Here is a 25568-nt window from a genome sequence, read left to right on the forward strand (position 1 = left end):
GCCCATTCGGAATAAAGTGCTCCGGTCGCCTCCCTCCAACCCTCTCGTCTCCGCCACCGCCATCTCCTGCAACCAACTCTAACAGGTTCGAATATAAGGAGCGTTTATGCCATTCTGTGTGGCGGATTTGTCGTTCTTCTTTCGTTGCCTTCGAATGGGCTTCGAAAGGAACCTTTCACAAGAGTCGGATTTTTGAAACTCTTGGCACGCGACGTCGCCAGTTCTTGCGTATTATACGTATATTTGACGAATATGATATAAATAGTTTAAATCATCTTGAATTGTCAATAAGACAATATAAGTGAGAAACAAATATAATTTATTTATCAATATTAGTGGTATAGTCGACCCCAATTGATTAAGTTAGTCATGTTTCCCTCATAACTGGTAATGGGAATAATTCAAAAATTATGTTACTAAAACTGTTTTCACAGTACTTTCAGAATAAGATCAGAAATGTATTTGATAACGTTAATTAAAATAATAAATTTCTGTATATTAAAAGGTATTAAAATAAATATTTTAAGAATTAACTTAAATCCAATTTCTATTACGTTTAAAAAATCATCAAAATATTGATAACTTTATATTACTACACCTCAGAACACAACAAACTATTATAAGTAAGATTATTTTCAGAACTGTAACAACTTTAGACCAGCAAATATAGTATATATGATTTACTTTTACGCTTCACATATATATATATATATATATAGCATTGATAGATATTAATAAATTAATTAATAATTAATGTAAGAAGATGTGAATATAAGTCATTTTAAGTCACCTAAGTTTTGAAAAATCAATAGTATTACATGTATTATTTCGTTTATATATATATATATATATATATATATATATATATATATATATATTCACATCTTATTATCATCATATATGTATTCACGTCTTATATTCACATCTTATTACATTAATTATTAATTAATTTATTAATACCTATCAATGCTTTAAGATGTTTATAAATTTACTGTTAATAATTCATAATTTCTTCTGTTTTTCCTATGTGTTCCATCAATGCAAATTATATAGCTACTTTCATTTTAACAACGGGGTATTATCATTACCTTATTTATGTATTCGTGTAGTCTTTATCTTTTATCTGTATTTCTGACCTAAAATATATGCTGCAAATACAATAAATACACCAAGGCTGATTAAAATTGCATCGTTCTCTGTTTGTTTATTTGCTTTTTATGGTTTTCGTTTCGTTTCCATTGCTTTCTACTATGTCTTGAGTTCCACAAGGAAACTAACAACTCATCATCAAATGAGGAATTAAGTTTTATGGGTCGATTTAGAATTGTTAATATTATTTAGAACATTTTAACTATTAATGCACAAACTAACGTCTTTACTACCTTCAATATTTGGTTATTGCTTTACTAGGAGACGCATTTACCAAAGAAACCTGAAATAAATCAGATCTTTATACTAAAATTTACAGAAAAAATTAATAACCTTTTAGGATTACCTCAAGTATAATTGTATATTAAGTCTCCAGAACCGTATTAATTATTTATCAGTTATTAAGCAAGAACAAATTTTCTTAGCTGTTCTTTGTCCACCACATATCAAATTAAATAAAATATTTGAATAATGTTCAAGAAAATGGAAAATTTTATTTACTCAAGGTATAGACCATTTGATGCCATCAAAAAAACTGCTTGTCTTTTAAGTAAAACCATTCATCGAACCATTTTCTAATTTCTTCGAAACTGGCGAAGCGCTCCTCTAAAAGCGCGTGTTCCATTGATGCGAAAAGTTCATGTTCGGACGAGACAGGATCGGGAGAGTAAGGCGGGTGTGATAATGTATCCTATCCAAGTACTTTCAGCGCTTTCTTGGTCGGTTTTGCTTTAGGAGACGTGCTGTAAAATCAGTTTACCGTGTCGTCGGGATAAATATGCGTCACGAGATCATCCATAATAAAATTTAGACGTCTACATATCACAATGATTAAAGCAAAACTGAGCTAAACATCACATAACCAAGATAGCGCGCAAGAAAAATGGTAGCAGGACTTTTGCCGCACCTCTTAGAACTACTGCAAAATATGAACGCTACAACAATAAATAAACCGTAAACAGAGAATTCATTAGGATACTAGAGCGCCTACCAGTGCCAGGGTCAAAACGTGTAAACGACAACGTCGCAAAATCAGGCGGAAACTGTCGAAGTTTACCGAATGCCGGCTGGAAATGTCTAGAAATACTCCGTTTATGCCGTTCCGTGTGGCAGATTTGTCGTTCTTCGCCTTCTTCGAACGGGGACGAAACTTTCGTTCGAGACCACGTTCTGATAAAATCCTATCGGAACACGTTAACCGAATTTTAAATAATGGCCGTCGCCGCGTTCGTGTTAGTACGCCGACCTTTTCGTTAGGGGGCAATGGGGTCGATTGTTGGAGAAAGTGGATACTAATTCCCGCTTTGTCTGACCAAGGTCGTTTCTTTATGTCGTATTTAACGTTTATATTTGGGGGAAAACAAAAGCTCCTGTCGAAATAAAACGCTTAACGAGCAAAGAAGCCTTTTAAGAGAATTAGATTGAATTCAAATGGAGAAATGTTCCAGATTTTAAACCTGAGACTGCCGGCTTGATGGCGCGGTGGTTAAGGCGACAGGACCGTCCTCCTACTGCTGCGATAATCACAAGTTCCAGTTCTGCTGGGGCATGGATCTATTTTGTGTTTGTAATTGTAAATATGTTTATAGGCAACAGAGGAAAATCCGATATGGGAACAACCATCCCAATCACGCCATTAACCCGGTTGGGTAAGATCGAATATCTCTATGGGATGGTCTCTAAGTTGGTCACTGGCCAGTCGGTAGGCTTACGTGCGAGTGAGTACCGTGGTTCGGGGCCCACGTTAAACTTCGTTGGTAAAATCAAGACTTCAAGAGAAATCAAGACTATATATATATATATATATATATATATATATATATATATATATATATATATATAGCAAATACTGGAGACTTTTGCAGTCACTTATATGTATATAAGCATTAACTAAAATCAATCAATATTTCGCATGAATTCAATCTTTAGGAAAGGAGCTCTAGGGAGCTATATATTGGGATAAAAAGGTTTGGTGCAGATAGGGTTAGTATTCGCCCATATTGACCTTCATAAATCTCAAAAGCTTCTCTGTGTTTTCTCTCAAAGTCAAAGCCTCGACTTTATTGAATCGCTTTATTTAATCATCGTTCTATTTTCTCATTTGCCAATATGCACTTTTCCTCATCTACAGAGGACCGTGTAAACTTCTGTTACCTTTAGCAGATCCCTTTTATCTTATCTTTGAGGTTAGGGATAACTTGAAAACCCTTCCTTAGAGAACTTTTTCGTTCTAACCTTCCTGTGTTTGGCTTTTTCCGATTAAATCTTATCGCTCATGGTCGCTCAAGGACACACATGAAATGATTAAGTTAATTTTTTAAGAACTTTATTGCATATTTTATTTAGATTTTTTCTTAGGACTAGGAATATGTGAAAGAAATACGGTGTATATTTCTCTTTCCTCTAATGTTTTGTTAATTTTGTTACGTGTAGTTTTTATGATTTTTAAATTATTTTAAAATCTCATTGATGGAGTATTATTTGTTTAATCATATTTGTTTAATCATCAATTATCAATTATATTGAATGGTCACAAATACGTTAAGTGGACGTTTACTTTGGGACGTTAAACAAGATACATACATACAGTGTAACATACTGGCAGTGTATGAAGCGTCGAACTTCCAACAAAAACTCATAATTTGTACACCTTATGTATATATGTAGCTTGTGTGGATAAATGCCTTCACTTTCGTTTGCTTCTAAAAAAACACTCCTAAAGTATTGTACTATAGCATGTACCGAAAGCGATATTTTCAATTTTTTTTCCTTTTTTGAGCCTTCCCTTTGGTGAAAAGACTTTTTATGGATCTCATTTCATATATTCCAGATGTTTTATCAATCCATTTGTTCGATATTCAATCACTTAGAAGCCACCAAAGCCACTTTTTGTCGTAACACTTTCGAAATACTTTTTAAATAAGGAAGTTACATCATTTTGGTAACCATATTTAAATAATTTGTTTTTATATTTCCAATCTCGTCCGAAAATAATTTACTGGATTACTTTTACTTTTAGATACGTTATTATATAAAATTATTATTACCATCTGCACGTATTTTGATGCAACCGTTGGGCAAACTAACATAACCATTAAATTCGATGGTTTTGACATTTTTAACATGAACTAATTTTCCATTTAGTATTACGAGTATTGAGCTATTCAGTATCTACAGACGAATAAATTATATAAAATGCCGTCGAACACTTTTGAAAACTTATTGTGATGCTGCTCGGTCATATTCCAGTTGTTGGGTTTGGTTTCAACAAACTAAAAGTGGTAATATTTTATGTTAGTGACAAAGAGCAACCTGGAGGACCCAAAAGAAAGGTTGAAAACAGAATGGTGATTAGATACCAGGCCAACATCGTAGAAGAAAGTTTTTAGGGTGAAAAAATAATCAGAATAATATATGCAAGCACCTAATACTTTAATTATGAGCTAATTTTCAGGGATTTGTAATACATTGTGCTTGTTTTCCATGTTGTTTAGCATTGAAATTCTGTATTCATATCAAGTAACCAGATATATTGTAGAGTATATTGTATAAAAATATCTAGAACGTATTATTCATTTTGTTATATTCATAGTTATGTTTAAAATCGTGAAAGATTGGTTTGCATTTAACAAAGTAAGTTTTTATATTCAGCTTCTAAAGCAATAATCGAACTTATAAATGACACATTAAAATACTACTTTTCTAATTCTAATATTCTGTGAGATTTCCAACACCACTTAAAAACCTTTTCAACAGTCCAATAGTATACAACAACCGATAACACGTGGAGATATCGCAAATATCGATAATTTCCTAAATCCACTGGATATTCCGCGTACCATCGGACCTAACGCGGTGGTAACATATCGCACCGGGCAGAAAAAAAACGTCGGCAAAAGAACTCCAACGTCGATGCCGACGAACAAAAATGTTTGATTATGAAACTGTATTTAAAAGACTTTAATTAAAAGGTTGTCGTTGACCTGGAAAAATTCGACGGCGTAAAAACTGGCGGCGCTTTAATTAATTACAACCGGCCGTGTTGTACGTGTTGAATTTCGCCTGTGGATCCTGGCCGGTCCCGAGCAGAATTTTTTCAGTGATTAATTCGTATCTAATACTGTTTTCTTGGCTTTATGGTAATCAGTGAGTGATGGGGCAGTTGTTTTTTTGCCTCATTGCGAATTTATAGTCGTTACCGCCTCGGTGTAATTGCGTTTCATTGTTTCCTTTTTTGCTACCTGAAATTTTTTATAATTTCTTAGACTTTGAAAAAAATGAATGAATTAATTCAATTAAGTAATTGGTGTTTGTGAAAGGAGATAATTAAAAAAAATTCTGTATTACTGATCCCAAATACTTGGACTCTTGCACTTACTCTAAATGAAACTTAATCTTTAAGTTTCACAATAGCAGGCAGTTGTTGATACTGTAAACTAAAATAATATATTAATAATATAACTGGTCAATTGGAAAGTCCCCGGCCTACCATAATAAAACACAATTTTTTGGTAAAATTACTTTTTTTCATTCAACATAATTCCGTTCAACGGTGATACACTGATATAGCGACCCTCCAACTTTTCGATACCATTTTTGTAGTACGATTTGTCCTTTGCTTCAAAGTAGCTCTCATTTTCGGCGATCACCTCTTCATTCGACGAAAACTTCTTCCCAGCGAGCATTCTTTTGAGATCTGAGAACAGGAAATAATCGCTGGAGGCCAGATCTGGAGAATACGGTGGATGAGGAAAGAATTCGAAGCCCAATTCATGGATTTTTGCCATCCTTTTGCACTGACTTGTGACACGATGCATTATCTTGGTGAAGCAGCACTTTCTTTTTCTTTAAATGCGGCCGTTTTTCGGCGATTTTGTCCTTTAAACGGTCCAATAACGCTATGTAATAGTCGCTCTTGATGGTCCTTCCCTGTTCAAGGTAGTCAATGAAAATTACTCCATGCGCATCCCAAAATAGAAACGCCATCACCTTACCAGCCGATTGTTGCGTTTTCTCACGCTTTGGAGCGGGTTCATCTAGTGCGGTCAACTCGGATGGCTGTCGATTGGACTTGAGTGAAATGATGGAGCCATATTTCATCCATTGTCACATATCGACACAAAAACTCGGGTTTATTAAGCTTGATCATCTTCAAACACTGCTCCGAATCATCAACTCGTTTTTCAAATTCAACTCGAATCATCAAATTTACGGTCATTCAAAATCTTTTTGTGGATTTTTTAAATGTTTTCCACGGGCGTCCACTGCGTTCACTGTCTTCGGTGCTTATTTCACCACGTCTAAACTTAGCATACCGATCTTTGATCGTTAATTTTCCCGGAGCAGTGTCCGGAAACTCCGTATCAAGCCAACTTTTTGCTTCAACTGTATTTTATCCCTTCAAAAAGCAATATTTTACCAACACGCGAAATTACTTTTTATCTATTTTTTTCACAATAACAAAGGTTGCTTCACTCAAAATGCTATAATTCACAAACTAATGATCCGACAACTCTCAAATTTATTCACGCATCTTTTGAGGGTTAGAGCTAACTAAAAAACATATCGATTCAATTCTAGTAACACCATCTATGTGTCAGGCCGGGGACTTTTCAATTGACCTATTACTAAACTATAATTAAATAAGGATCATTTATTTGTTTCTTGCTAAATATATTAATAATCTATTTCTGCTAAAGTATTCTACTACCTATTGACCAAACATTTTCATATGTTACCATTAAACCATAGGTTTATAAATACATTATACCTATAAATTAGGTTTAAAGGATTTTTTTTATTTCAAGCTGTTTTGTCAAAAAAAAAACGAAGTGAAAAACACCATATTTATATAGAGATCATGTTGAAATATACGTCAAGTCGTTGCACCATATTTACATAACGGCATCGAAACATTTTTACAAAGAGTTCGGAAACCATATTTGTATATGTCATCCATCTATCTGAAAGCAAAATCTTCATCTTGCAGATCATGGTACGTTTCACCTGAAAGAAGCCTCCACTCTATATATAATTATTTTTACAAAACAGTAACTTACTTATCTATGCCCTTATATAAAAGATATTCTTTTTTCTTTGTTTGTTTCACTCTTCCATCAGAGTAGTAGTCATTAAATCATTAGGATGTCATTGATAGTTAATCTTGTTTTATGTATTCGATTCAGGTCAATACTTATTCGTATATTTGATTTCTTCTCTTTTTTATTTCAACAAATTCTAGCGAGACTTCACCTATAAAAGAAAAATTAAATCGTTTCTAAAATATATCATGATTAAAGTTAATGTCTAATTTTTATCTCTCCAGCTCTTGGTTGACGTATTACCCATTTACTAACCTAAAACGAATGGATAGTTAATTTCATCGATACTAATCGTAAAAACATAAAACAATTAGTTATATAAAAAGCGAAATGTTATGATTGACTTTGTAAAAATCGATACCAAAGAACAGTGCGGATTGTTCAATTACATCTCATCGTTTCTCATCGTTCGCGCCGACTGACGACCTCTAATCATTTCCAGGCAGTGGCGATGTTCTAATTGTTACTTTGAGTTTTAATCAAGTTCGATTGGTGTCGCGATGGCAACGTTTCAAGGCCCGGAATCGGCGCTAACAGCGGCTCGTTACACTGCGGTCAATTGTGATAAAGCGACTCCATCGGCCGCATAAAAAGGTGCAAGCTGTCTCGCGCCGATAGCCACGCTGGATCCGTACGGGGACCGGGAGGGATGGACGCCTCTGCGTCTTCACCTCGGGGCGCATCCCTCCTCCTTGCCCGCCCACTGGTGCGACCAGAGGCCGGGGAGGTCGTCCGACCCCGTCACCCCTGTCGGCGGACCGTACCACGGAGCCTGTCCGGTTCATAGTCCCTTCCGGTACAGGGCCATCGCCAACGGCATGTCGGATTTTCACGTACACCGTTCGCATCAGGTAAGAAACTTTTTTCTTTTACAGATCAGGTCATAAATATGGTGTTGTTGATGTCCGGTCAACGCACCGAACATTCTTGGTTGAGTTTGAAGATAGAATGTTTTCGTTCATTAAAAACAACCTTTAGAGTTCTTTTTTGAGTGGGGTAGAGCGGTTAGAGTTCACCTATTCCTGTACTCTTTTGTGCATTGCGCATGCTCAAATATTTCTGAGTTCCTACCAACATTTGGATGCCGGTGACCGCGCATTGTTGTTTGTTTACAGTAACGGGAGGCTAAAGTGTATGCGCATTTTTATTTATTTAACTAATAAAGTTTGAAGTAACAAGCACTCTTCTAGTAATCTCTATGGAAGCCCATACCCGTTGTTTTATAACCGAAAATTTTAGTCAGTTTTTCTTTGTATATCGCTCCGAAGTGGAGATATTTAGTCCCATGAAATTAAAAATCTATAAACAAACACATGTTACGATAGCAAAGAGAGTGCTAATACTTCCTTAAGAGGTGGGAACTCGTGCTTGCTCGAAGACTAGCAAATATGGTAATATGAAAAATTGTCATTAATTTTTTATGAAATATGTTAAACTTAATACTACCGTTCAAAAGCCAAATATGTATGAATAAATGTAATATTTAACTGTGCAATTATATACAGATTTTAATAATTGCAACTGTTATTTTTCTCTGTCGCTCTGATGGATTTTGTCATTTCGCGACTATACAATAATACGGTGTTGATATTAATACAATAATACGGTGTTGCCGGGGACAGACATAAAGTGTATATATAAAGTTATGAATTAATAAGTACATAAAATTAATAACACAAACAGGGGGGCCTAAAAGTATGAATAGTGTATATACAATCTAAAAATGAACATAAATATAGGGCTACAGACGCAACCATAACAAAGTAGGGTTCTATCCAGACAGCACACACACCTAAATGGTAATGGTTATTTGGTCAGCTATACTTATCTCAATATAGGCTAGATTCTATGAAGAAAATCGGTTTCTCGTAGAAATCCGAGGAGTCTCTGTATTTTCTAAAATTGTACAGCCCATACTTAGTTCTAATCTGGATGAGCCATGGACAGCCGTTCAGTATGTGGTAAACTGAAATTGAGGCACGGTGACGAAACTCACATTGAGCAGGCGGGCTCGAAGTCATCAAGTGACCGTGCGAGAAGCGACAGTGGCCCAATCTCAGTCGATTCAAAGTTATGGCATGGTAACGAAGGGAACCAACGCGAAGGGAGGACAAAAAATCAGCTTTAATCTCAAAGAGCATGTTGTGATTGACCTCCTCAGCCAAATAGTGTTATACCTCGTTCTCTGTAACACAAGAAACTAATGAGATAAGGTCAGTATGGACGCAAACAGCCCTGAGAGGAAGGGGAGAGGAGATTGCCGATTTAGCCGCACTATCCGCCCGCTCATTTCCCAGTGTACCAACGTGAGAATGAATCTATAGTAAACTTGTCCTGATCTCATTCAAATAGAGGATACGGATGATTGACAGTGAGTCGATGACCAAGGGATAATTGAACTTCTCTTCCAGGAAATATTCGAGAGCACTTCGGGAGTTGGTCAGGATTAGCCATTCTTTGAAGAATTTTGTTGGGATCTAGGATAAAGCTGTTATAATTGTTTTTATCATGTAAATGAAAAAATGGGAAATATTTGGAAATAATAAGTCATATTCTGTCAAAACATTTTATTGCGTAAATATAAAAAAGACGGGATAAAAAACACCATATTTATATAGAAATCATAATTAAATAAATATACACCAAGTCCATGCGCCATATTTACATATAAATACTTGGTATTATCTAATATTATTTACAACGAGTCCAGAAAACATATTTGTATGTATCATTCACGTACCTCAAAGCAAAATCTTCCATCGTACTTTTCACCAGAAAGAAGTTTATAATCAATACATCATTGTTTTTACAAAACAGTAACTTATTTACCTATGCTCTTTTATAAAAATATATTATTTTTTCCTTGTTTGTTCCACCTTTGGGGTAGCAGTTATTAGATCTTTAGGATGTCATTGTTGGTTATTGTTATAATGTTTTATTTATTTTGTCTGTTGTCTTATCCTAGTGTTGCTTTCTTCAACTTTCGATCTACAAATTCTAGTAACACTTTACATATAAAAGAAATATTAATGCATTAACAAAATATGTCATGATTAAACTAAATGCATAATTTTTTGAAGAGCTTTAGTAACCAAAAGGCGAAACTCTCATATCTAGATCTATCCACTAAAAATCTACCACCTTACTGAATGTATAGATTAAATATTGTTACATCTTAAAAATTATTGCAGATTATGAAAATTGAGTAGTTGGTTAGTTTGCTGAATGGGGCTGATTTATAGAATTTGACATCTCACAGTACATAATACCGATTTTTTTTACGAATTCCATCTTCTAAAAGTGATGTACTATAAATTATATATTATAACGCTTGAATACAGTGGATGTAGTTCAGTATATCAATATTTTTTCAATGTAGTTTAAAGTCTATATATATATATATATATATATATATATATATATGAGCTTTGTTATGTATAGTGTCTCGAAGACCTTGTATATCACAGGAGAGAGAGGTTTATAGGAAGATAGGAGGAAATGTCTTCTGACTTTTTCCCTGGTTTGAGAACCATAATGATTTGGACCACATTCCAAGTACTAGGAAAGTAGTTTTGACATTACACGGCGTTAAATATAAATGTTATTCACTTGAAGTACTTTTGTGACAGTTCTTGTAAAATTCTTCCAGTTATTAGATTAAATCCAGGAGATTTTTTTGGAAGAATATATAATAAATGAATGGTCGAATGTTGCTTATCGCTAGCCATGTATTGTCTATTTCGTTTGGCCCCTTTCCTACTATGGACTGGCTTCACCAATCATTCTATACAAGACGAGATTTTATATTGTTTTTTTCAGGTCCTAATTTTTTTTCCCCACGCCACTAGTTATACTAAAGCATTTAAATGGTTTAAGAAATTAAAGCCATAGACCTATCTAAACTAATACGTACAAAAAAAGTTGCATTTTTCCTTAAAACGTAATAAATAATTGAATAATTGCGTCGTAACAGTCCATGCGCTTCATAAATAATACACTTTAATAAATAACAGTTAATAAATTGTTGAATAACAACTAATATTCATTAAGAGATAAAATCCGACAACAAATATTCCTTAATTTATTTTAAAAGTTATTTTTCCTCCGTCCAAGTTATTTGGGCCGCGTTAAACCCGAATAAAAACATCTTTTAGTCACGTCCGCGGGGTTCGAACGTGGTCCGGACAGGTCCCGTGCCTTATTATTTCGCTTCGAATTCGTACGGTAATTAATATAAACCGACGTCCCGCACAAAGGGAAAGAGTACGTTCCTTAAAATATTCATTAATTAAGTTATGATATAAAATTATCTCGCCAAAGTGGTTTCGAGAGTTTTCGTCGAGTTTCTCGACGGGTGCCTTTGAAAGAGGTCCCTCCGAATTGCTAATTGTTCTTTAAAAAAGTTTCCAGAAGAATATGGGTCGGTAAATTAGGGCGGTGGAGGATGCCGGGAAGTCCGTTGAATCGTTAACAAAATGAAATATGCTCTTTTTTCGTGTTGAATACAATATTTTATTATAAGGTAACATACGAGGGTTGTTCAAATAATCCTTGGAAAAATATTTCAAGTGAATTTTATTAAAATGTTAGGGAAAAAAGCTCTATGAAACTGAAAACTCTAATAAGCGTTTTTTAATCTTTCAAATAAATAGGTTTCCAGGGATGTATTCGATGTTACGCGTTATTTTGTTTTCTTAAAGTTTTATATTACATTATTACTATCTGTCGCCGACTAACCTACAAATTGTCTTTACTATAACGCAAATCTAGGTATATATCTAGGAGATATATATAGGTCTTATATATAGTCTCTGGTACAATAATGTTTCTAACAGGTCCCAGCCTAATTGAAAAGTCCCCGGCCTGACACATAGATAGCGCTACTAGAATTAAATCCATACGTTTTTTTTAGTTAGCCCTAACCCTCATAAGATGCGTGTATAAATTTGGCAGCTGTCGGATCATTACTTTGTGAATTATAGCATTCTGAGTGAAACAACTTTTGTTATTGTGAAAGAAAAGGATAAAAAGGAATTTCGCAGTTAACCCCTGTGGGTCACTACTGCTATTGCATTAAATTTGGGGATATGGAAACCGCCAACCGGGCACTCGTTATTGGGCTCGAGGACTCGGCGAAAGAAGAGCTAGTGAAACTAACTAACACAAGACTAGATGCTGTCGTATGAGGGTAAAAGTTATGACTGCAGTTACTGATGAGGTCGTTACAGCCGGGTAAAAAGTAAGATTAGTGATGCCACGGTACTAAGCTCCCAGCATGTCGGTCAGCTCGCGAGCCAGCGTGTTTTCAGAAGAGCTCGAGCTGAGTTGTTTGTGATATATAAAGTTATTGATTTCTAGACTGTCAGTTTCTCTATGAATTTAATTATTTCTGACAAACTATAGAGCATGTAATATTCTTCTGAGTAATTTATTTTGGAAAACTTGAAGCCGTTTCATCTAATTGGGTGTAACAAACTTGAAGTAATTATTAGATCCGTAGAGAAGTCCAGACCGGATTAACTTCTTGTAAAATAAGCATTTCATTGAGATGGGATAGATCAGAGAAGATAGCAGGTTTGCTGATCCCGAAACTTTATGGATTGCTTAGCGGATTCCTGGAATGGTATCATCGAGCTTAGAGGCCGTGAAGAATGGAGTGTCGTCAATGTGCTCTTTTCTCGGCAGATCTGAAACAAAGAGATTAAATAAGGCTGTGGCCAGCTGGGAACTTTAATGTACGCCAGCATTGATACCTTTCGAGATGGTTTGTTGTATTTGTAGATAAATCGTTTTTGTTGTAGCCACGGGATGGAAACTTTTTCTTTAAATAAGTAGTTTTCAGTAAGGGAATGTTTTTTTGCAGTTTCTTTTAATTTGCAGTTTAGTATTTGATTGTTATGGTCAGCTTCACTTAGGGTGTGTTTGGATAATCGAGGCAACTTGCAACAAGGCAATTCAATCACATAGAACGAGGATTTCACTGGTTCATCTTTAGGGATATAGATATATAGATATTGACTGGAATATAAAACTTATTTTGATGGTGGAGTTGACAAATTAGAGAGGATTTTTCCACGCGATCGTCCCGAAGAAGAAGAAGAAGAAGTCGGGACGTTGTCAGGAAACGCGCTTCGTCTGACGTTTCGGAAAATCCATAAACTCGAGCCCCAGAACGAATTAACCGAGACACCGGGGACCGGTCCACGCAATCCCGCCTCCTCCTCCCCCGGCCCCCTTCACTCACTCATCCGTCTTCCGTTCGTCTCGGCGACTCGACGCGAGCGCCAGATAAGCACCCGAGATTTATGTTGTATGAAGAGATGTTGGCAGAGGACCGTGACCGACCGTCGAAAATAAATTAACCGGTGTTCGAAGAGCCAAGGAAAAAGGGCGGACGTGCGAACTGTTCGGAATTTAATTGGGCGAGGATTTGCGCCAGGTCCGATATATATATTTGACAGGTTTGGCATGTGGGTGAGAAATGATCGGGGGCGGCGTGCGGAGTTCGCGTTTTTTGCTTTCGTCATTCCCGGATTATCTTTATCTCAGTTTTGGATTCTTCATTTCCTGGAAATTGGAAATCAATCGGAGTTCAATGATATATATATATATATATATATATATATATATATATATATATATATATATATATATATATATATATATATATATATATATAACAATTACATTTAGCAACAGATAAAAGAACAGTCCAATAGAGAGCGATATCGAAGAGAGAATTAGTTAATTAGTCCAGCTAGCTTTTTTCTGTTAACAACCCTAATTTACCTTACAAACAGTTTTTGATTGCTCAGTTCCAAACCCTGTATACTTGTGTTGGTATTAAATGCAAAAGTGTAAGCTAACAATATTCACTCCATCTTTTATAAAACACCACTATAATTTTATATTCCATGTCAAAAACAAACCGAATTTGAAAATGCGAGATTCAGCGATAGACTCTACGCAGCTGAGTGCGTGATAAGCCTAACAGAGGGACGGGGGGAGGTGACGCAGGGTCCGACTACAGCCGTCGGCATCCGAATGGTATTTTTCAATTTCTGGAACTGGGTAGATCGAAGTCTGCTACGCGGGAGGGGAGAGGATCCCGTCGAATGTCGCTTATTTTTGCAGCGTGGATATATTCCTTCTTCGGGGCGCTGCGGATAATCCGTAGGCCCTCCGAAACCCGATCGGGCTGGCGGCTTATCCAGTCGAATGATCGACGAACTGCGAATGTAATCATTTAATGGATATTTCGATTCTCCGTATCTGTTCCGTCCACCGATCGCTCCGTTTGAAATATTTGGAGGGAAAAAGGGAAATCCGAACCGAAGGAATGCGCCTTGGAAAGACTGAGGCGGGATAATGATGGAGCGATGAACTAAAATCGCCGAGAAAATATTTAACCGGTCTTTTGTAGTTAATTTATCGTTAAATCAATTTAGCTGACAATGGGTTACGTTACTAGTGACCTAAATTTATAAAATTACCTATTTGTCTGATTCACCAGTTTATTTACTATAGTATTGTAGGCGATAAATTGGGTGAAGTATCAGACTATCAGTAACAACTCATACATTTATAATTATAATAAGTTGCATTAACAATCAGTACGGCGGTTGTACCAAAACATTATTTACCAATTCAATTACTGTGAATGACTCACTAAAGACTATCTGGGACGGTCCAGAAAACCGTTACTGTTAAAACACCTAACCATTTATAAACGAGTCGGTATAAATCTGTTTTTCTAGAAACGAATGGGTTCAATAGTTTCACTGACTCAAACCATATAATTCCCAATGAACAATGCGGTTTCCGTGCCAAACACTCAAGCCTTCATTAAGTTGCCCGCGTCGCAGCCACCATTCATCAGGTTTTCCCTAAGGATCGCAAGACTAGAGCCATGTTTTTCATGACCAAGTGTGGCACAACCGCCTTACATTCAAAACCAAAAAACTATGTTTACCGAATGACCTAATATCTCTAATTGACTCATACTTGAAAGATAGGTCTTTTCAATTAAAAATCGGTGATGCAGTGTCTTCTCCGAACCAAATCTCCGCTGGAGTTTTACAAGTTTTTTTCTCCATTAGCGCCAGCCCCGGTCAATCTATACATGACCGATTTTCCACTCCCCAAGTTACCAAACACAGCATTGTATGCAGACGACACAACGAATTCATTTACGCATGTGATATAAACCACGATTCATTGTATCAACGATCACTTTGCTTCACATCGAATATGTGTTGTTTTTCTTTGTACATTTGTCACTTTTTGATTTTGTGGTTTCTTCAACATTGTTACAAAAATATAATGATTGTTTTGATTAAATTTTAGATACAATGATTCTCTTTGCATCGTTGAGACTTTGACTTTTCTTTTTTCTTTTCTCTGCAACGCTATTCTTAAAGAATTTAACAGTCCTCTCTTGTTTTGACCTATAAACGGCTCACTATAAGTCCGTTTTTTTTCTGTAAACTAGTGGGTAATTACAAACTTGGTGAACAAGCGATTTTACACGCTATCGATGTTTCACTGACTCAAACCACATAATTCCCAATGAACAAGCCTTCATCAAGCTGCCCGTATCGCAGCCATCATTTATCAGGCTCTTCGTAAAGGTCGCAAGACTGGGCCATCTTCTTCAATATATACAAAGTTTTCGACCAAGTGTGGCACAACGGCCTTATATTCAAAACCAAAAAACTAGGTTTACCGAATGACCTAATATTAGGGATATTTGACTTTGATTAAGATTGACTCATACTTGGAAGATAGGTCTTTTTAAGTAAGGATCGGTGATGCAGTCTCTTCTCGGAGGCAAATCTCCGCTGGATTTCTACAAGGTTCTCCGTTAGCCCCGGCCCCGGTCAGCCTATACATGACCGATTTTCCACTCCCCAAGTTACCAAACATAGCATTTTATGCAGACGACAATAAATGTATTTACACATGTGATATAAACCACGATTCATTGTATTAACGATTGCTTTGTTTCACATCTAATATGTGAAAGTGAGATTTTTGAATGTTATCTTCAACGCGTTTATTAATGTTTAAAGTTCTATCTAAGTCTGCTTTTCAGAATGACTACTGTAGAATTTTTTTGACCAACCTGAAATTCGTAATATTTATGTGACTGATGACATCATGAAAATTTAATTGTCATGATTTTAATATTTACTTTATTATACAAGTTTATAAATTAAGGTTTATAAAACATGGTAACCAGAGCAGATGACGTTTCTTGACGTTATTTGATGCCCTGAACTCAGATCTTCAATCCATAGGACAATATCAGTTGAAGATTTCTAGATAGCGCGTGGTGGCAGCACTGCGCTCTTAAACATCATTTGGAACTTATTTTTATGCTGTCATTATGTTTCGCAAAGTGTGAAAATGCAGAGACAAGGTGATTTTGTTGCTTTTTTGGATGTTATATGCTACTTAAAAACTGACAAGCTATGGGTGGGTACTGAAATTGTTTTGTAATGCATAATGATATGTAAGCAAAGCTGATCACTTGGTGAAAATGTATACTTTTTATTTTCTATGCCAACGTTATGAGAAGATCACAAAAATCATGTAGATGATTGCTACGTTTGCTCGATGAATGTCGTCATTATAAATGTAAAACGAACACAAAATAAATATGCTGACGTTTCATCAGTGTCAGATCAATTTCCACGTACGTAGATTAATCCATTGCCAATTTGCCAACAATATAGAAATTGACCATACTTTTTATAAAAATGCTATTTAATAATCGACCAATGTTCAATTCCTAGTGACCTTTTTACAACATCAGAAAACTATAAACAAGCCTGCCCTCAATATTAGTTTTGGTCGGTTGTTTGGCCACCAGGTGATAATGCGGGAGGTAAAGTTATATTTTAGTTTTAAATTTTAATCTGATTGGAGTGCTGTGTCAGGCTGATGTTTGAAGTAGAAAATTAATCCTCAAGGTAAACGGGGGACCGATAACGCCGGGACATTTCCGCCGAGAAACTGCGGCGACGGAGGTTGCGGGGAATGGGTGCGGGGTTGACGGGAGGGGAAGGAACGGGCCAAGGGCGGGCCGGAGAGTTTTCATAATTTCACGGGCTCCCGGGGATAGGAGGGAGAGGAACTTAATCCTGCCAATTTGTATTCTATCGTTACGAGTTAACGTCGCTTAATAATTTCGCGTTCAAAACTTTACCTGATCTAGTATAATCCGTTCAGCAAACTCATTTTTCATTTTCGTTTCGTGCTATTGCCAATCGATAGTTCGATAAGGGCGGATGGATGTTGGGATAGAGCAAAACGAGCCGTGTGTGAGGCATTAACGAACTTATTTTTATTTCAAAAGCCGATGTCTGCCATAATGTAGGGCAGGCATATATATATATATATATATATATATATATATATATATATATATATATATATATATATATATATATATATATATAGGTAGCGATAAGCATTGGTAAATAATCGTAGAACTTTGCTTTGAGTGCGTTAGATTACTAATTGGTTTGATATTTTAGTGTAATTCCATATTTGCGACCCATAGGTCCAAATTTATGATTGCCTAATAAAACAATCTCTTGGATTTTAGATCAAGTGGAGAGTACCTTCCTACTAACCAGTACAGTTGCTTGACTTTGAATCTAATCTACTCTGATTTTTGTCTAACATGATGTTTCTGCTTGAGGAGTCGGGCATTCGTCATGTGATATATTTAGGTTTTTGTCATTTGGTCGCAACGCAATATTAACATGGACAGATTTGGAGATATTAAGCTGTATTTTTCATTCTATAGTCCATCTGTATATCTGTATGTATAACTCTACAGCCTTAGTTAGAGATATATCTTTTGGCATGTTGACTGTGGTCGGAAAATATTACTAGTACTGTTTCTTTTGTTGTTGTGATATCAGCAGTATAAAACAGATAGAGGAGTGGTCCCTTTTCTATATATAATATCTATTTTTTTATCTTAAAAGTGCGTCGAGTGCGAAAAGGGTCTTTTTTCGGATCGCCAATTTGGTTTCAGGAAACAACATTCTACGGTTGATGAGGTTCACAGAATCACCAATGTTACAGAAAAATTACTAGAAAAAATTAAAATGTATTTTACAGTATATTGAGATATTGTTCAAGCTTTCGATAAAGTTTGGTACGATTATTTAAAGCATAAAATTAAAATGCCTCTCATTGACCAGTATTCAAGAAAATTAGAATCATATATAGCATAAGTCATAATCGATAATTCAAAGTCAAATAAGAAGAGGCCTATTCTAAATTAAGAAAAATACAAGCAGGTGTACCACAGGGAAATGTATTGAGACCAGTCATTTATCTGTTGTAGGCTAGTAACTTTCTTACTTAATGAGATTGTAATTGCAACATTTGTAGATGACACTGCATTCCTAGCCATTGCGGATAACAACACTGAATAAACCGCAAAATCGAACTAGGGAATATAACATCGTTCAAATATTCGTCATGGTTTCTCAAAGTAGTATAGATTCAAGTGTCCTGAACTGCCTTATAGATCCGGCAGGATTTGAGCAATGGCCTGACTTATAGTGACTTTAACGACACCATTCAGAGGCAACGCTTTCTAACCACTTTCCACCGTCTGAACTTAGTCACACTTTTCGATTTTGTTTGGATTATTGATCTTATATTTCACACTTATATATCACTATTAATAATCAGTTTTGTGATACTAACGGGAAGAAAGAATAAACGGAAAAGGAACAAAAAAACGGTGAAGGAATAAAAGGAATATTGAAGAAAATCAAGTAAACATACTATCAGTATTTCTCTTGGGATGAAAATTAATATGTGCAGGTTATAAGTTTAAAGTCACGAATTGGGAATTGGGGGAATAGTATTATTGAAATCAATATCAATGGAAAACCTACTGAAAACTTTTATAATGATAATTTTATGATATAGATGCAAATATATTTGACACGACTACGAAAATATTAATTGTACATAGTTTTATACCAAATTACTTGCAACATTTTTGAAGTTTATATTAATTATTGCTTTACAATTCTAAAAGAGCACATGCAACAGCAATACTTCATCAAACACTTTACGAAATCTGTGTGCAGACTTACTTTTACTTTACTTGACTTCAATGACATTTGCGTTCATACATTGTCTATATAGTCTATACTATTGTTAAATATTGTTCCAAAGTCTGAAACTTTTCTATCTGCCCTAGATATACCGGGCTGTAAAATATTTATAAAATCACATTGTTCAATCAAATATGTATCAGTTATCCTTAGTCTGGAAGCATAGCTCATCAAACTATCTAATGTACAAGAAACTAGATATTGGAGGTTACCTTCTTGTAATTTAACAATGATAGGAATTGATTGACATTTGTTAAGGCCTTTTTATTGTATTCATATTTTTTGTAATTTGAGAATTTATGGTTGGAATATATAATGTAGAATATATAATGAGGTCAGGAACAATGATTGTTCAGTGAGTTCAGTTGGTACACATTGATGCTTACTTGATATACATTTGTAAAGCTAACCCATCACATTATATTAAATATAATTTTTCATATGTTATGGTAACTAAAGAAAGGACAAATTTATTAAGCACTTATATATACAATAAACAAAACAAATGAAGCCTAACCTATAATACCATTTGCCAGAACTTACCATAATATTACATAAGACACTTCATCAAGCATTTCCTGAATATTCCTGATTATTTGTATGCAACATAAAAGTCTAGTATATATATTTTAAATGCTTTGTTGTATCAGAATCAGAATTTCTCTACACTGTTTTTATTCACATGTTTTGTTTTGAAACGAAAGCATTTTTTTAATAGGCTATTTTTGCGCTTATAATGGCTCAAACAAAAATGGAACCTGTTCTCGTACTAACGAGCAATCCACTAGCAAAATATGAAAACAGTACAGCGACTATTCAAATATTTATAATTGATAAGCAAAGGATTTTTTTAGAAACGATATTCTCTTATCAAAACTTATTATTATTACTTATATTTTAGCAGTTTTTCAAGAAGAGACAGTAAAGAAGTATTAAGACAAATTGAAGGTGTTAAGGCGTATTTTGTACATACATTGAAGTGATCGATTTCTTTAAAAATTTTATAAAGCAACAAATAATAATAACACAATTAATGATTTAGAAGAAAAGTAATATTTTTTATGTTTTTCGTAATTATTCATGTAAATTTGATACGCTAATTAATGATATATGCTGTTTTTGAATTTCAAAGGTTTTTGGTCAAAGATAATATGACTGAAAGAAAAATGGTAAAGTTACATTTAAAAAAAGTTAACTAAGAGAACTAAGAGATTAACGTTGTAGGAGTCATAAAAAATAAGATAGATACAACGCCCAAAACAATATCTTCATCAACCGCCCTCCATTTAAATGATTTATGTATAAGGTATTTTTAAAAAGTTTTTTAGAATACCTAAAGGAATTGTTTGAACGGGCAGCATTGTAATGTTAGGATTTTGCGCAGTACTACATTATTTTATTTAATTTCCTTTTATTTCTAAATTGATATCGATATTAGAATCCCAGCTTTCTTACTCCTCTTTCAATGTTTCATAACATGAAGTTATTCGTCTGAAATAACTCGACTCTTGGCGTTGAAAGAAGAGAAATTGGAAGCGGACTTTAACGAACGCTTTCCCAGGAAACAATTATAAAGTGATATGTTATCCAATTTCAATATTTCACTAAGCAGGGCGAAAATATCGAACAGGTGAGATAGGGGTAGCGTTTCAACTGTTTCAAAGTTTATTTTGTTCCTTCTCCCATTCGATTGTTAGTATTGTTGTACGGGGAAAATAACAAAGGGGCAAATGAAAATTTTAAAGCTGTGTAAGTAAGGCATTCTGCCTTTATTTCATTGGATATTTTGTTAAGCTTTCGATCCTTAAGTATGCTGCATCAGTACTTTTTAAATGATAACGTTGTTACTAGTCGTTCAGTTGCCAAAGGTCGTTATATAATAGTGATATACTATGTACAGCTAATTGTAATTTTCTTCCAATTGACCAATTCATTTTCCTATATTTGAATTCCAGTTCTTCCCTTTTCTTCTTAACATATTCCTTCTAACATAAATTTTGTATCCAGAATCATTCCAAAATATTGGTTCTGACCTGGCCTGATTAAACTACATAAGCACATATTTGGTTAATTTTTATATTCCAGGTTAGAGACCAATTATTTATATTTTCACTGACCTATTGTAATTTTCTGGCTGCTTTTGGTTTTTCGCTATTTCTTCCGACAGCAAGAATCGCAGTATCATCTGCAAATGTAACCATTGTGATATTCTCTCTTTGTGGTATATCACATGTGTAGAGTAGTTAAAGAATTAGTCCCAATACACTTCCTTGTAATACATCTATTTTAGCTTTTATTGTAAATTAAGCTTCCTTTTGCTTGACTCTAAATATTCTGGCTGTAATGAATGATTTTAATGCTTGTGAGGGCTTGTGCTACATCTAAGAGTATAGCTGAAAATACTTTTTTCTTCTAGGAATCTTCGTAGGAAATTGGCAAAATAAGATGAATTCATTTAACTTCGTGAAAAAAATTTAACACGCTACACATTGTTCATTACAACTCAATTTTTTTTCATGTAAGCACTATAAATAAACCTACAATGTTCACTAATATGTTCCGGGTAATATCACGCTGCTTGATTAACTCGATGAATCTATAACATATATGTAGTCTACAGTTATCCAGCAAATGACTAATACGTCTTTTTCTTTCTTATAAAAAGAAGAAATTAAAAAGCTTATAATTCGCTGAAGAGCATATTTGAGCTCTTTGAAAAAAATGGCTTCATTTTGAGACCTTTAAGTCACGTAAAGTTGAAAGCAGCTTTAGAAGAGGCTTGTGAAAATCAATTTGTGAATTGTTAAGTATTTGTTAGTGAACACAAACTGCTGTGTTGGTATTTACTTTTTTTCTATAATGTATTAATAAATGAGCCATACAAATGTAACTTTTTCAGTAAAAGTAAAATTATAATTCCAAAAAAGAAGTGTAAATTTAATATTTGAGTTTTATGAATTAAATATTTCATCTTTACGTATATTTTGATAAGCGATATTTATTGTTCCTAAGCAAAATGCAAAGTATCAATGTAAACAAGTGTCAAGTAACCTAACCAAAGTGTTAAATTCAATGGTTTTGATACTTCTCAACACAAAATAAGAGTTTTCCTTTGAATTTTTGAGTCTTAGTAAGATATTGAATGTATACAGATGCTAAGCATAGAACGATAAAAATATTCAGCATTCACTAATTCTGTTGTTTGGTTTGAAGAGTTCTAGGCCGAAACTCATCAAAATTGGAGAACCACAAAAGTTGGAAGACAATGGGTCAATTTCAAGATTTGCAATAAATATCTTTTTAAAGTGGAAAATTGATCAGAATACATGCAAGCAAAAATATAAGTAACAACCCTCGTAAAAGTATGCTATAATAAATTGGAATACTAGTTCAGTAACATTTTTGACGGTACATGTACAGTCTAAGAAGTCATTAATTATATCCTCGCGTATTCTATTGTATTTTATTTTATTATTTTTTTATATAAAGAAAAAGGAGCATATAGCTTTTATATCGCCTTCTTGAAATTGAATTTATGGCGCCAAGGTCTAGAGCGTCCGTTTTTTTCCTCTCTGGCGATAAAAATATTTTCTTTTAGTGAACTTATTGAACATGACTTGACTTTTCCTTTGATCTTTTACGAAGGTTTTCTACTACCATTATTTTTGGCGGTTTTTATAAATCATTTTTGAAAAGCTTATTGGTTATGTATAAGGCGTATTTGTGTTTGTTATGAAACTGAAATTAGATTCTACATATTACAGTTATAATTTAATTTTAAAGATATTATAGAATAACTGTCTGGGTACTTTCCCGTTTTCATCCTAAATATAGGGTAGGCCATGTGTTTTTGATACACATATATACTGGCTACTCGCTTGACATTTATAAGGTTAGTATTTACTACTAGAAATATATTATTTTATTCATGAACATCAATAAGATGCATTGAACAGTTTATTTCATTAGGGAATAAGTCAATTAAAAGTATGTTTTTAGGTGTTTTTAGACCAGTTTTGACTGAAGCATCCTTGTCAGCTGTTATCTAACCCCTCCTTGATGTATTGTGCTAGTTGAGTCATAAGTTGATAGTAATTTTCGATCGTTTTTTTATAACTTGAAGCTTTATTGTAACAAATCGGAACAAACCGTCAAAGTTGTCAAACGTCATTTTCAACGCTTTGAAAGAAATGTTTGCTCACGCTTCGACGAAATGACGCGCACTGAAAAGTTGAAGTGAGACTTCAACATGAAGTTGGTTAGAAATATGATTTAAAACACTGTGACCATCTGTTGTAAATCATTTAAAATTAATATCAATCATAACGCCAATTTGGACCTATTGGTTGCAAATATGAGGTTGCACTAATTCAAACCAACTAGCAATCCAACGCAGCCAAAAGAAAGTTCTACGATCTAGTACCAATGCATATTGCTACGTAACCAATAAAGAGCTGCACGATGACCTCGAAATCAAATGGATATACGAAGTGATCTGGGATTTCGCCTTAAAACATAAAATAAGGTTGCTAAATCACACCAACGTTGAAGCAATATAGCTACTGTACCACACCCGGGAAATCAGACTGAAGCAAACCAAACCACATGAACTTGTATATTGTTTATGTGTATTCTTAACTTTAGCTTAAGTAGTTTAGTTTTATTTGAATTTGGGAAATACATACTGATATATTAATACCGTACTCGCCTTGCTTGTATATTAATACAAGTACAACAGAACAGTACTAATGAATTAATTTGTAAATTAAGATTGTGTCCCATGGCCATATTTGGCAATCCCATCCTGCTCGAAGGACCCAAAATTTTAATAAAACTAGTTCTCTCGTCGTCGTTGGAGAACTGCTTCGACAGCTCTCATAGCAAACTGCCTTAAGAGCCTTTATATTTGTTTATTGTTGTTGCGCCCTGGTTGCTCACAGCTGACGATTTCAGCTAGACTTTCTTGCAAATTAATGAAACATTTTACATTACTTACTTTATTTGCACTAATTACAATTAAGACTAGACTCCTCGACCCTGAATTATGAATTATCATTAATTATTAATGAATTAGAATATCTCGGTTCGTAGAACTTTCTTTTCTAACCAATGGCCAGTAGCAGCAACAAAATGGGATTAAACACTGATCGACAATCTGCCAGAGAGACCCAAATACTACCATAGAGCTATAAATATTCAGATATGTGAGAATTTTATAAAAATAACTAACAATTTTACTCATTTATATCTCTGACATCCTGAAAACATTGTACTAAGCATATCTAATGTAAGATGTAATTAATTAAAATAAATTATAGGCCTGATATATCACCCTCTGTCAAGAATTATGTATTCAAAACATAACATTCCTGATTCCTTTTAACATATTCATGAACAACATAAATCGAGATAGTAAAAATCGTCACTATCAAAAGTGTCAAGAGATAATTTAAAACAACCTGCTACACGGACGGCTGGCAAATAAAAAACGATAAAAAACATTTTTTCCGCCAAGAACTAGCCGTCCCTCGCCAAGAACAATCAATAAACCATTAACAGAAGGTCTTCGCAGGCGCAACTGGGACGATAATTTTCCGACAAAAAGGACACGAGATTAAAACGTGTCCATTCACTGGTAAAATAGGGCTGCAGCCCGGGGGTGATGATACAGCTCCCCTCCCCCGTTCTCCGGCTTCGCGACGATTTTAACGAACCCGAATCGACCGAAATTCGTTCCCGATTTTTATATTTTTTCCCTGAGTTGAGTTTGGTCCGCTTAAATGATCTCGTTCGCGTGGAATACCAGTTGCTATGTCGATTAATTGTCTAATAATATTTATAATTGTCGATTTTTGATATTCTTTAAATGTTATTACCAATAATTATGTTTAATGCATCATTAAATCGACAATAATGATTGCCCAGTGATCGAAATTGGACCATAATTTACTCAATTAATCATATTTATCTCATAATATAGTAAAAAGATTATTATGCTATGTTATGCTACCAAAAACTTGTTTTTAAATACTTTCAACATAAAATCAGAACTATATATGACATATATGATACAATGGAACTAACAACTGAAACTAATTTTATTAATTATCTCTTGCATTAGATATGCCTAGTAAAATCTTAGTTTATAAATTAATTTAACGCTACT

The 25568-nt window shown here is 34.4% G+C and overlaps 2 protein-coding genes across 7 annotated transcripts in view; both read left to right on the top strand.

Annotated features, from left to right (window-relative positions):
• Positions 1-7671, top strand: part of LOC143195678 (uncharacterized) — a 33235-nt gene extending 25564 nt beyond the window's left edge. The window contains exon 4 of the mRNA XM_076403074.1: positions 7475-7671. Coding sequence (XP_076259189.1) covers positions 7475-7526 — 52 coding nt within the window. The 3' untranslated portion in view covers positions 7527-7671. The remainder of the gene's footprint in view (positions 1-7474) is intronic.
• CASK (peripheral plasma membrane protein CASK) overlaps positions 1-25568 on the top strand; it is a 244720-nt gene that overhangs the window by 115095 nt on the left and 104057 nt on the right. The gene's annotated exons all lie outside the window — the stretch shown is intronic.

This window comes from Rhynchophorus ferrugineus, unplaced genomic scaffold, assembly GCF_030347505.1.
Source record: "Rhynchophorus ferrugineus isolate W39M unplaced genomic scaffold, kcgeb_rfMv2 rfM4, whole genome shotgun sequence".
In the NCBI taxonomy this organism is placed as follows: Eukaryota; Metazoa; Arthropoda; class Insecta; order Coleoptera; family Curculionidae; genus Rhynchophorus; species Rhynchophorus ferrugineus.